Source organism: Nestor notabilis, unplaced genomic scaffold (genome assembly GCF_000696875.1).
Source record: "Nestor notabilis isolate BGI_N333 unplaced genomic scaffold, ASM69687v1 scaffold6294, whole genome shotgun sequence".
In the NCBI taxonomy this organism is placed as follows: domain Eukaryota; kingdom Metazoa; phylum Chordata; class Aves; order Psittaciformes; family Psittacidae; genus Nestor; species Nestor notabilis.
In genome coordinates this window covers 19,459-34,179 of record NW_009926752.1, presented here as the reverse complement: position 1 = coordinate 34,179, position 14,721 = coordinate 19,459, and the positions used below count along the sequence as shown (strand labels likewise).

The window sequence follows — 14,721 nt, the reverse complement described above, 5'->3', positions numbered from 1 at the left end:
GCAGTTGCAGGTTCATCCAAATCTCTGTTTATAGGAGGATGAAAGCCAACTGGAACTTCGGAGGCTCCCATCCTCACACAGTCTAATGGTACCTCTGGGGAAACGTTGCCATATCCTGCCCATTAACTACTCCTTATGTTTCTGTTCTTGGGTTTGTGCTGTGTGACTCACGCCAGGAAGGATGACCACCTTGGAGCACTCATATCATCCTGGCTGAAACTATGCTGCCCGTCGCCACATCCCGCTTCTATTCTTTGTCTCTCCAAACTGCTGTATCACATCCAAAACAAGGCTTTCAGGCTCTGAGACACAAACCAGAATGTGTAGAAAAAGTGAAAAATTTCTCTCCAAACTAAAGTGGTTTTATTAAGTCTACTGAAGCCTCAGAGACTTAAGATGCACTGATACAACATGTTCCAATGCTGCTAATCTACCTTTTTTTTTTTGGATCTGTGTTTTCTGATTATTCAAGCTTCCTTTGGCATTGCCTTTTCATCCTTATCTTCAAGTTTTGCTTGACTGGGGATATACCACTAATGGCATATTGAATTTAAAAGCAACTTTATTATCGATGAAGAGTGGAATACTTTTAACACAAATTGAAAGAGATGGTAAGGAGTTCAGGACATAATAAACCCAAGCAAAATCACAGCTAGTGGGCTGTGATAAGCTACACTAACAGAACTTTTAATGTCTGTATATATATACACTTAAATTATGGAATTATTAATGAAATTCAAGGCTGGTATCTTAAATATTTTTATGGATTTGAATGGCTAAGTACAATAAATCAGTTTCATATTTTGTCTTTTTTTTCCTCCTTAGGCAATCCTTTAGCTATTAATATTTGTACTATTAATATTTTTATGCACAAGCATAGCTCTTGTTTAATGACAAAACACAAATCAGCAGTTCGCTGGATTACAGGGTGTAGGAGGACCACCCTGCAGCATTTCAAGGGAGGAAATGAAGAGAGGAGTGATTCTGCTGCTCTGCTAATGTTCCTTCATACAGTATATAAAACTCCCTCTTACCTTGAATTTCTTAGGTAAATTAAGAGCTGCCTGATAACCTCAGTTTGTGCAGTGTACAAACGGATAATTAATTTTCTAAGGTGACTCCTATGCATGTTTTAAGAACAGAGATATTTTATTCACTTGTTCAGATAATAAAAAATGGCTATAAAATGGGGGAAGATATGCCTTTAAACTTTGGGCCACAGAAAATAATGATTAATGATAAATCATCTATACATGCATAATAAATTACCCCAGCCAAGAAAAAAACACAGCAAAAAGAAAAATCTTTGCAATGTTTTGGTACATAATGTCCCGTTGACTGACCCTGTGTAATTGCTCACAGCAGTCATTTCAGCGTTCCATCAGCGTGCTCTCAGCATAGCTCCACTTCAGTTCATTGGTTAAGTATTGGACATGAGATAAAGCGTGTGTTGCAGAACGACATTTTGGTGGTCAGTTAAGAGGCAGTCCTCTGCCTTTTGCACTAAACGAGTAGTCACAAAAATACTGTCACGTGCATCAAACTTTGTTTGTGGGAATCAGTATGACCGGTTTTATCCCTTGCCACAATTTGTTATTGGAAATGCTGCAAATGACATTTTTTTTGATAATTCCTTTTTTGTTTTTATTTGTCTACTTTAGCAAGCAATTCAGTGCAATAAAAGCATACCAGTAGATCTGCAGATCAGCACCAATTTCTGGGACCTCTACATTTACAGTACTGCCAGCTTGGAGAGGTTTACTCTGGATGATACCTAACTCTGGATTCCTGGTCCAATGCTCCCACCACATTCATGGTTCAAAGTTATGGATTTGGACTCTGTCTCCAAAAGCAGCTGAAACATGTTTATGTGCACCTAGCTTGACCTCCAGGTTCAGTTTCCTCTAAGGAGCCTGGTTTATGCACATCAAAACAGTTCTGCAAACCAAACCAATGCATGGCCAGGGAGAATAACCAGAACCATCCCCAAATGGTCAAAGCCACTCTTATGACACCACAGCACTAATAGAGATGCAGCTGTTGAGAACTAGAAAAGAAGGACACTGGAACTGCCAATTGCTCAGAAACTGATCTGGAAATATATTACTCACTGGAAGTGATGTACTCAGGAGCCTTCCCAGGACTAAGTGGCACTGCCTCTTCATAATAGCCTTCAGGAAGGGAAGAGGTTGGTAACGGTGGAGGCCCATTATCTGGTGGCTAAATAAATTAAAAAGAAAGAAAAAGTGATTACAGATCCACAAAGTGTTAAATTAAACATGATCGGAACATCTGCTCAGGATCAGTGCTAATATTACCAGCGCTATAAACCCAATCGCTGCTTTTGTGACTGTTTCTTATGCTAACTATCTCTAAAGGTGAGGCTCTGAAAGGGTGAATTAGATGGCCTTTGAATAAAGTGTGTCTTTCAGGGTAAGCAAGCCTAAATCTTAATTTCCTCATAAGTTGTTATAATTAATTAATAATAAGTAAAGGCTGAGATTTGATGCAATAAGTGACTTAATTATGCTTCATACCATAGTGATACATTTAAAAATGTAGTATTATTGTCAACACCTTTACCTCTACTCATGATAAGGATGCAGAAGCTTCTTGCATATCCACCAAGTCCTCTGGAGATACAAACACAGTAGGATCCCACTTGCCATTGTTAACAACGGCAAAATCAAGATAACAGCAGCAAATAACCGTTTGGCTGGACACTTTACCAAAGTTAAATAGCCTGGGCTGGCAGAGATCAATGACAGATAATTTAGACCATATTTTCATGATGCATTTTGGTTTTCAACGGCAAATCAATCCTTAATACAGACATTAATTTTAGAAATGCTATTTCTACATAATGAAAACTGAGCTACAATCAATGAAAAGTTTGGAACATCAAGAAACTATTATATGATAAAAAAAATATTTCAAATACCAGGTCAAATTCTAAAATGTTTCTTTTCTAAATATAAACCTGTTTTAAATTTAAAACTGACTGACTGCTGGTATGTTGATATAGTAACAAAGTAAATTTAGTACTCTGTGACTTCTTCCATATGACTTTGCTGTTCTATTTCCCTAACAAGTACCAAAACAACTGTATTTTATAGAGCTCATTCACATTTACCACAGGTTTTTAGTTCCGTATTTTCATATTAGAGAAAATACTGAAGTCTTTTTCCAGCATAAGTGGTTTATTGTACGATTACAAAAATATAACTCATAAGTAGAGTCTCATTTCTTCAGTAACATTTTTTTCCAATACATCTTTCTCTTTTTTTCTTGTAATGAAAGAGACGTAACAGTGTTCGGCTGCATTGGACTGACCCAGTCTAAACGTGGGAAATGAACAGAGATACTGAAGTAAGAAACTAGCCAGGGTGGGCTTTGCTCATGGTCAGATACAGATACTTCTGGACTGCAATTCAGGTGGGCTGAACAGTCCAGCAGAGATATAGAGCCTTCTACCACATAATACAGGTGAAGCCATAGTGACTGTACTCCTCTTTTGCTATAGATCTAAAGTTACCAAGGAGGAACCTGAGCTTTATTAAAATGTGGCATTAGCTGTAATAAAACTACTTCTGTGGGCACTTTCAAAGCTAGACATCTCCAAATTTCATTACTGATTATGAACCTAAGCCAGACACCAAATTCTTAACAAAATCAGCAAGACAAGTCCCACCCTTAGTATGCTCTGTAGTTAAGTTCGTATCCACTAGGTTATTCCACCTTACAAGTAAGTGCTTGTGTATTCCCAGTGCGCAGGAAGGCAAGGAGCTAGTGTTTAAACCTGCACTTCAACCTCATCCAGCACTGACTTCCCTTTGTGCACTAAGTAAAATCAGAAACCTCCTCATGAAAAATGAACCAATTCATGACTGAATACAGACATTCTTGGTCAGACTGAGAATTACACTAATACTACTTCTATATCAAATGATACAGCCAACTTCATATGTCACACTCAGTTACAGATAAGAGATGAAAATTACTGTTATCTGCAATGTGAACCAAATGAGTTTTCCCCACAGACCACTTTTGCCAGAGGAATTATCTGTCAAAGAAGCAAAATAGTGAAAAAAATATTACTTTTAGTGTAGTGTCCCTGTAATGCTGCTGAAAAAAAATCCTCAAATTGCAAATCTGCACATCATCCCAAAATAAATGAATCTTTCAAGGATAGCTGCTGCTGTGAAACAGGTGTAAGGGACATCAAAACATCCTATTGGAAAATAGTCAGCAATTATTAATTTTACCCTACACACCTGCATCAGCTCTGTGTATCCTGAGCCGCTAGACACAGTATGGGGAACTGCCTCCAATGAATTTGTATTTGCTCCCTTCACACAGGTGGGCAGAGTCTTGCTCAAGTGAGTTGGGGTCAAGGATGGTTCCTGGGGCAGTGCAGATTCATACCACCCCTTTTATTAGACAGACGTATTAATATCTTGGTCTAGCCTTAGACTATTTTTCCAGTCAGGTGTATATACAATATATGAAATTCCTATCATTATTAAATCTAATTCACCCAGGAAATACCCATCCCAAGAGTCATTTCGGTTTTGACCTGACAGCACTGGGGTTTCAAAGCTGTCTTTTATCCAGAAACAAATAAAAGTTCCAATAAGGATCAGGGGTGGGAGGTGGGGGGGAGAAATCCTTGTTTTTAGACAAAATGTTATTCAGAAAGAAAGAAAAAAGGAAATGAAACACAAATGGTGCTTGTCTGAATTCAACCCTGCTGGAGCACCAGTTACTTCATACAGCTGGGGCGGGCTGGACTGTGCAGCCAACATCAACACAGATGGAATCCATTGCTGAATTAACTGGGCCCTCCTCTCTGAAATGCATTTTGCAGTGCCTGCCATAACAATGTTGAAAACAATTATTTTATTTTTTAGAAAAAATTATTAGGAGAAACAGAAACATCAAACATTAAATACTTTCTGATTAAAGCAAGGCTGCTTCAATATTGAAAGAAAATCCAGCTGATTAAACACAAAATACAAGTATCTCACTTAAAATCTCTACCATAAACAATTAAATCTCTTGGGAGCTATGGAATATGTAAGAGTTTGAGCATCAAGAAATGTAAAAAGTACATCTGAGCATTCTGGTATTACTTACTAATATTTACAGTGCTTTATTTTTTTTTACTATTGCTAGCTGTATTGTTTAATTCATTCAACTTGGCAATTTTTCAGTGGAAGAATTTTGATGAAGTTATGAATTATGAACTGAAATAATTCTTATTCAATAACTTTTCATTACTTTGCCTGGAAAATAAAAAGGATGTGAAACCCACAAAACTATTTACATATTCTATAAAAGGATTAAATCTGAAAAAAACCCTAGAGCACATGTAGCTTGAGTGGTATCAGGAGGAAAGACCTGGCAACCTGCAAAGAGGCATTAGCACAAATGCTAAGACAGGATTCGTGCATGGGATGCTCAACTCCAGTTTACAGGAGGGATCGTTGCAAGAAACACACAAATATCTCCATATAATAAGCAGTATTTACCTGGATAGTAATACTCATTTTTCTACTGGACACTATGAAACAGATTCAGTGGAAATATTAATTTTATGACATACTAGGCTGTTCCCCTCCACCTGCCCCTTTGTGTTCCACAGACCACAAATAAACTGTTTCATTCTTTATCCTAGGAGATAAATTTAATTCTGTCCAAGGATGCCTAGCAAGATAGCAGTAACTTTTTCTTAGGGATAGTCTAGCTGATATTTGCTGACTATATGGAAGTATATAGTGTGGAAAGCAGTATGAAAGAGAGGAAAATAAATGTCATCATATAGGGGCCTGAGGATATAAAATCACTTTACACCCCAAGGAAGACTTACATTCTATAGGAAATAGAAAGAAACACCTCCCTTTATGCAATGATTTAGGATGTGGAGATTTCCAGTGCAAAGCAGTGACTTTAGCAGAGATTTTCAGTACACCCGTGCTGCAGGCAAAGGCTGCCAGCAATTCAAGGGCCATGCTCGCATGTGTGTTATTATATCAACCACCAGTTTGGATCCAGCCGGACTATGAAGCCAGCTGCTACGTAAGCCCTCAACACTGAAAGCTGCAACATGAGACTGGAAAAGTGGTCACACACTGGTGATGCATAATAAAGCTATTCAGAAGCCAGCAGGCAAATGTGGGCTGTCAAGAAGAAACCTTGACACATGCACATGCCATTTGCTTTGGAGAAACTTAGACCTAACCTCTGTACAACCCCACCACATCCTTGAGTGCTCACACATTTATGATCCCTCTCCCCACATGTAAAAAAAATGGATGTCCAGAAAGCAAGATTAATAAAAAATCTGAGTATCAATACAATTGGCAAAATTACTGACTGCAGATTTCAACTAGGCTTCGTCATACTGCTGTAAAAGCTGGAAATTGGGCACTAGTACTTGCCATGGACTTGGTATGAAAGCAATTAGATAAACTCAGAATTGCTCAGGCAATAAATGGAAGTCCCTGTTTATTGCCAGCAGCTGAGGATCTGAATGGAACTTTGATTTATTCAGGACAAAAGCGCTGACTATACGGGGTGTTAAGACCATATTGAACTGTGCAGGAGGGAAATACTAGCCTGAGGGTAGACAAGCAGAAGCTGAGAAGAATTCTTCATTTGACCTCAACTCTGTATTCTAAGGTTATTAATTTCTCAGCTTGTCAGCTGGACTCCACAAAACCAGGCACCGAATAATGTGAAAGAAGTGTAAGAACTTCTCTTTTCCTCTTCTGAGCATATCTGACAAAAGACAGCAAACCAGTCAGCCAGCCAGACATCAAACTCAGCTTTTTTAATCAGAGTAACCCTGTGAGTCCCACCATGAGGTGGGTAACACAGCTGCACGGCAGGCTGTTGGTACAGTCCCACCCAACCACCGCTGAGTGTACCCTTCCAGTTACAGCACATGCCTCTGGAGCACCAGTGCTACCCAGAAAAAAAACCTAAAGGAATTGGCCAAGAAATAAACAGCCAGAGTCAGACACGAGGGGAGCCCAGCACCCCACAGCAATCCTACGAAGAGCTGGATGGGTAACCCATCAGCTCCTGCTGCAGTGCTGAGCAGGTGAAAGCAAGGAGGAAATGCTAGTGGAAGGGGTTATGAGGTAGTAGAGGAGTACAAGCACAAGCAAAGGTTTTCCTTAGCTTTTCCTGAACAATGACTTGAACAAAGTCTAAATAATGACTTGAACAAAGACTAAAAAGGAAGTACACACTTTGCATACTGTCCTCCAGGGAGTGGAGGTAGATCTGACACAGCCTAAGAGTGTGTTGGCTGACTCAGGGGTGAATGGCTAATTAAAGGTATCGCTGGAAAAGTGCTTTGTAGGTAGAGTACAGTGATCATAAACAGATCACAGCCTCACAAAGAACAGCCTAATGATGGGAGAGAGATCTGAACAGACTTCCTCAAAATTAAAGAATGAGTCAGGGTGTACAATGGGTGTACAGCTTGATCAGAAGATTGTCTAGAGATCAGTTACACAGTAACCTCAGCAAGAACTGAGTTACCATTTCACAAACACAAACATTTCACAACACATCAGATTTCTGCTTAGATAACTCCATAACCTTTTGACTTAAGCAACAGTAAGGTAAAGATGGCAGTGAAGAGGACCAAACAGAAATAGTAAGAAACCCACACAGTATATCAAAAAACATTTCAATTCTACTCTAAACCTGACCTGTGCTCATCTGGTTTAAGTGCAAATTCTAGTTAAAGGCAGTCAGGAACTGCTTATTCTGGCAGCTTGGACATCACGAAAGCTCTGAAATAAGGTGATGTACATTGTTATAAAGGCATACTATAAATGAACTGAGAAGGAAATTACTTTAACTGAAACTTTTCTGTGATACCATTCGCAAATGTGAAATAAACGATCAACAATAATGTACCAATACCACCGAGGGGAAATGGGAATGGCAACAACACTCCAACAAGAACACAATTCCTGCAAGACATGACCAACACAAAAAAGAGGCTGTAAACATTTCTTTATCCATATTCCTTATTTAATTACACATGATGATTAGAAGTATTCCACACAGTATGCCCAGGTGGCCAAGAAGGCCAATAGCATCCTGGCTTGTATCAGAAATGTGGCCAGAAGGAAGAGAGAAGTGATTGTCCCCCTCTGTTTGGCACTGGTGAGGCCGCATCTTGAATGCTGTGTTCAGTTCTGGGCCTCTCACTACAAGACAGACATTGAGGTGCTGGAGAGGGTCCAGAGAAGGGCAATGAAGCTGGTAAAGGGTCTGGAGCACAATTCAGATGAGGAGCAGCTGAGGGACCTGGGGTTGTTTAGTCTGGAGAAGGCTCGGGAGGCCTTATCTCTCTCTGCAGCTATCTGAAAGGAGGCTGTAGTGAGGCAGGGGTCAGTCTTTTCTCCTAAGTAACAAGTAATAGGACAAGAGGAAACGGCCTCAAGTTGTGCCACAGGAGGTTCAGATTGGATATTAGGAAAAACTTTTTCACCAAAAGGGTTATCAAACATTGGAACAGGCTGCCCAGGAAAGTCGCCATCCCTGAAGGTATATAAAGATGTGTAGATGTGGCATTTAGGGACACAGTTTAGAGGCAGTGCTGGGTTAATGGTTGGACTCTATGATCTTAAGGCCTTTTTCCAATCTAAATGATTGTGTAATTCTATGATTCCACATCCTGAAGACTCTGCTGTTCTGGTCACTCATGCTCAAACTTGAACACGAACCTTTCAGCAGGTGCATGGGAGAAATACTGATATAGTTCACTAGAATTAAACTACAGATCAAAATGAAACTGATACATCCTTTCTTATACAAATGGACTGAAATGGAACTGAGAGAAATACAATTGCATTTTCAAAAGATATGTAAGGTACAGGTACGAAGGTGAGGAAAGAAAAGGCTACTTAAACACAAGAACAAAGGCTGGCAACCAACTCTGGGATGGTGGAACAGTCCTTCAAATTGAAATAGTGGGTTAAAAACCCCTACATTCTAGTAAATAGATTTTGGTATGTTTCTGAAAGGTTAATATTTTATAATTGCCTTCAGTAAGAGTGACCACACTGAGTAATCAAAAAGGCCCCTTTAGTTATTCCTTCATTATAGAAGAACTTGTTGAGCTCGTTCAAGCTGAAGCTATTAGCCAGCTCTGAATTAAACAACTGAATTTTTGTTGATTTTTTTTTTGGTGGCTTTTAAAAATGTCCTGCAAGGAAAAGACTCCAAGGCTAATACTATCCTAAGATTTTATTTTCAGACAAACAAAGAATAGCAACAACTGCTTTTCAGTGTTAGAAGAAAAAGCAAGATGAAATAAAGATTCATAAGTACCCACCTAGCACGAGCCCCTTGCTGTAGATATGGCACTAGCCTCACTGCACATTTTAGAAGAAGCTTAAAGACTGTCACTATTTTGGTTGTTGTTCAATGAATGATTAATGTAATCGGTGATATAGCACCTCAAAAATCCTTTTGATTTCTGGATGATTTTTTTCTTCTCCAAAGACACTCTCTCCTTTCAGCATTTTCTAATAAATACCTAAAAGTATACCTGACAGGCAGCCAGATAAAGGGAGGCTGTCAAATCACTTCTCCACAATAGGAAACCCATTTATATGAAACACTCCTACAGAGTGACTGTGTATGTTGCAGGACTTATCCTTCTGATTTATACCTACAGGGGTTCTGGCATCTTGCTGGACACTTGTTGTGGTTAAATAATTATTAAATTGACAATATTCCAGGAAAAACAAAACCTATACTCAATTTTACTGTGAAAATCATGAAAAATAGCTAAGCGTGCTGTTTGTATTTGATTTTGTTGGACTGCACAGTGCACTGAAATCCCGAACTGTCAGATGTAATATGACAACCAAATGCTTGGAGGCTAGAAGTATTCTGTCACTGTCATGCTGAGGATAATTCATGCCAGTAATCCCCGGGTGCAACCGAGCAGCAGGACACACCGGATGTTACCCTACCGCCTCAGTGGAAAATGTACTTCAAGGCAACTTGGTGATAGTGCAAAGATGAGATCCCAGGTGTTAAACCACCAGCAGCACTTCGAGGTACACACAGGGCCTCGGCTCTGTTATTCCTCCAAACCCATCATCTACTACTGTTACTTGCCTGTCAAGAGCAAGGAAATACCATAACAGCACCTGCTGGTGTGGAGAGGGAGAAAGCAGGCTAAGAGACACAAGCCCTCACAGTAAAGCAGGGTCAAGAGGGGAGAACCAGTACAACTCTATTTCAAACAGGGTGATCTCCTCTGCTGCTGAGCTAGCAAAGCTTCCCTAGCTGCTGGCACTGCATGCATGCTAACAAGCACAACTTAATGCACCCAGGCAAGTGGCCTCTCAGTTCTGCAGCAAGACTCCGAGGTTGCCCTTAAGCTCACATTCTTTATCTGCAGCTTTTACTTTGCCAGCCATCTGAAGGAGCTGTATGCAAAAGCTAAAGCAAGTGAGGGTTTGTGCTTTCTAAGCCTGACAGAAAGTCTGGTAGACCAGATGTAGGCAAGATGTGTGCAGAGAAAAAGAGAATTACTAAAAGAATGTGTGTTTAGTGATTCACTTCATTCAAGTCCATGCAAGGTCCAACTTTGTCCCTCAATTTTAAGACCTAGTCTAAAGCCCACTGAGTCCAGGAAAACTCTCCAGGGTTTAATGTGTTTTAATAACTCGAGACTTCATTTAAACTATTAACAGCATGTTCCTAAATCAAATTAAATTTATACTCTTTGTTCATGGGCTGATGAATAACAAAACTGATACAAGATTTGGCCTGAGCAAATATGCAGGTCTATTTACAGATTTACAAAGGAAACCTTGCACAGCACCTGCCCACACATAATTCTGTCTCCTGGCACTACTTTAAGGGGTATTGAATTCCTTCCCACCCACACATCTTTACATAAGTAAAAGCTTAAACATCAATTCAAACTAAACATTTTTGAATGCAGAATCCCTTGAGTGCCGTAAAGGGAAACACTGGTGTAAATGAAACTTTAACTTTCATTATGCTCAATAACAGTGCATAGTGCATTTAAAGTTATTGATTCCCACTTCCAGTAATTTCTTATGTTTCACCAGCCCACTGTGTTTCCACTGGAGGCTAAGACCACCACTAGGTGTTATTCAGCAAGTGGAAAATGTTTCTGTCCTAAATGGCTGGGAAAAAGATGCTATACAACATGACTTCCAACTTCCTGTGCAAAGAAGGGCAATCTGGAGCAGAATTTCCTGTCCTCTATTGGGTCCAGGAGATTTCTTCCACTCAACTATGAAAGCATGGTCCATGAAAAGCGGCTAGGAAAGGTAACTCACTATTTGTGTCACAGGAGCATTAATGGAACAGAAAATTAGGTCTTGGCCACTGCCACTGATGTCCAGCCTGCTATAAAAAGGAAGACAATATGAGAGGCTCTGATCATAATAATAATGAGGGGCTAACAAAGAGGCATCTCTTAGAGAAAGGTTTCAAATAAACAGATAATGATCAATTCCATTAGTTCAACATGACTTCAGGAGACGTTTTTAAACAGTCAGACTGGGGTTTGAGCTCGCCCCAGTGTTCAAAGGTCAAAAAGCTGATGGTTTTGTCCTTCCCTTCTGACTGCACCTGGTCTTTTGCAGGACAGCAGCAGTCTCTCATCTTTTTCACAAATTACAATGTGCTACCATCTTAAAATAGATCATAACCTGTATTTGGATAATGCAAGACAATGAGAGCTGTGGGACATTTCATGGCTGATCTCAAAGTGACACTGACACCAGAAAGGGGGGTGGAAACCGCCACCGCCTGGCAGCAGCAGCAACAGAATTCCAGAAAAACTGGCAAAAATCAGCTTCCACCACTATGGAAAAACCAGCTCAGCTTGGTGACTTCACTGAAATGAAAGTGTCCGCAGCGTTACGAGCAGGTCAGAGGGGAGGGCTGTGTTCAAGCTCCACTTTGCCAGGCTTAACATGGGAAGACCGTGCTCCAGACCAACCAGCTCTGTGTCAACTTCCATGGTAATTCCCACTGGATCTCAGAGAAGTATTTTTGTTATTCAAAAATCCAAACTGAACTACTGCAAAAAACAGTGTTGACCTCCTGGACCTATTTCATATTTCACACTATTTCACTCACTGCAGCTGTACCAGCTTTAAGGGAATTTACACATTAGTGTATGAGAAAGGAAAAGTAGGTCAGTTGTCTTCAGAAAAACAACTTGAATCTTCAGAGCCAATTTATTAAACTGAACCTACATAAACATGAAAGAAGAAGAATCTCAACTGGCTTCAGTTCATGAAGCCAGCACCTGAAGTCTACATTTCAAAGACGTGCATTTTGCATAATTTTCCTGCCTCTCATCAACCTATTCCCTTGTAATTAATGCTATATGCATCTTGAATCAAAGAAAAATAATCATTTTCAGGCACTGTTAACCATGAAATGGATTCTCCAGGTTTCACTGCATGTTAATAACACCACTTTTGCATCCATTCAAACCTATGCATACTTATTTTCATGCATCCCTTTTAGTTGAATTTTCCTACAGTAGATATACCAACTCTAGATGTGAATGTTTCTAGCACAAACATTCTCTTCCTATAACAATTTCAGCATATCAAAAATCTTGTTCAGATCACAAACCAAAAGCTGACAGTGCTGAGGGATAAACTATGATTAAGGTATCCTATATAATATATGTTTTGGGTTTTTTTTCACTTTGTTCTGCAATACACAGCATTATTCACCACCAAATAAAGGTAATTACAAAAGTATTATGAAAGGCTAGCCAAGAGTTTGATCTGATAAATTAGTTAAGTTCATAAGCTGCTACTGGCTTATATATCTCTTAGAACTAGGCAGAAATGTGGTAACAGAGTAATACATTAAAATGAAGCAGAATGCCAGCCATCTAGTTGTTCTGCCCCTGTAAGCTGCATTTGTACTTCCTGGTTCAGACAATGAATGAGAGTCTCCATGGATTGTCTTTGTCACCATGCACAAGATTTTCTACAAATGAATAAAAACATGGATAATTTTTCAGTATTAGGGCTAGACCATGTTCACCTTTCAATGGTTTAACCCATGATTTGCTTATGCTTCTCTAAAAAGAAGTTGAAAATGTTTTTTTCCAATCTCCTGTGAAGTCAGTAATAGAGAAGCATTAAAATAGGTTTATAGTTTATTCTATAACTAGACAGCTGCTCCCAGCTGGAAGGATTGAATTACAGATCTCAATCAGTATCTTTGCTATAAACATCTCCAGGAACATGCACTTCTACTTGTTCTACAGGGAATTTCCTACCCAGAGACTGAGCATAGAAGGGCACTACAGACTTCTTTTTTTAAGAGAGAAGTATTTTTCCTTCATTTTAAACCTCTGCACCTTCATTTTTCAGCTATCAAGAGGAAGTCTTCTCATAAGGCCTGCTCCAGGAAAAGCTGAAATCATAAGAAACCTGATGGGACCTGTGAGCTAGGCCAAACTCCAATATAAGGCAGGTCAATCTTTGAAGTTAAGATTAAGTTGCTCAGACTTTTGCGAAAGTCTGTGCTTCCAAAGCCTTTGCAGGTGATCTGTTCCAAGGCTTATTTCACCATAGGACATTTTTTGCCTTCTCTTCTGCAAGTTGAACCCAGTTCTTTCAACCAGAGTGGAAGTGATAGGAATTATAATTTCCCTGGACCTGCAGGCTCCTTCCCCTTGTAAAAATTTGTTAGTGCTTATCACAAATATATTTTCTCCCAAATATATTTATGTATTTAGATTAACACTCACCAGCCACTGCTGAGGTATTTCTGGCAGGGGCATTTGAGGAGGCGCTGGCAAACTGTTGGTGACTTCTTGCTTCTGTACATGTTCTTTTATTTCTAAACCTGTGGAAGAGCAACAGGCATCACTTAACACTTTGGTGGATGCAAACAGGACATTTTTTCCACATGTGGACACCATGTCTGACTGTCACACACCGAAATCTGCCATGCACTGCTGCTCATAGCCTACCTCCCAAGTGTGGTGACTGAGGCAGGACTGGAAGAATGCTGGGAATTCAGGAATTTAATCAAGCAGAACAAACACATACTTGCTCTATATGACAATGACATATATGCTATTTGGATCAACAAATACCAGACACAGAAAAAAATTACAGGAAATCATTCTGAACTGCCTATCCATCTGGAACTGAAAGATTTAAACAGCTAAAATTCAAACACGTTGCCAGGCGTCTACCATATAGATAAAATCATTTATGGGGGTAAGATACAACACTTGTGAACACCCCAAAGGCACTGTACAGTGAATAAAACACAATCAGCCTGTGGGCAGTATGTGGCTGGCTGCCTTTTACCAGAGGAGACGAGCAACAGTTGTTCCCATGGCACATTTTGGACGGGCAAAGCCATCAAGCAGAAAGAAGTCCAAAACTACCTTTCATGCCAAAAGAGTGAGGAAAAGGGCAGAAAAAGAGACCCTGCCTGCCTGCCTTCCTGGCAGCGATGGTGACAGCTGTATGGCCAAGCTTACAGTGCCCATGTTCCCTGGGCATGATCCTGCTGCCATGACCATGTCTGATCATGAAGCCATGGTGTGAGTCTGCACAAGTCCTGGGAGATGCAGGATGGTGTGACACGCCAACCTGGAGCATGCTGCTGCTGGTGGGAACACTGCCCTAACCAACTCATCATTAACTTACC

General features: G+C 39.9%; 1 protein-coding gene across 1 annotated transcript in view; it reads right to left on the bottom strand.

The window, feature by feature from the left end:
• The window catches only part of LOC104405108 (actin filament-associated protein 1), a gene marked incomplete at its 3' end in the record, with an annotated part of 40,400 nt that overhangs the window by 21,336 nt on the left and 4,343 nt on the right, over positions 1–14,721 (bottom strand). The window contains exons 2-3 of the mRNA XM_010013709.1: positions 13,805–13,902; positions 2,112–2,220 (exon numbers count right to left, since the gene is read on the bottom strand). Of these exons, the coding sequence (XP_010012011.1) occupies positions 2,112–2,220; positions 13,805–13,902 (207 nt within the window). The remainder of the gene's footprint in view (positions 1–2,111; positions 2,221–13,804; positions 13,903–14,721) is intronic.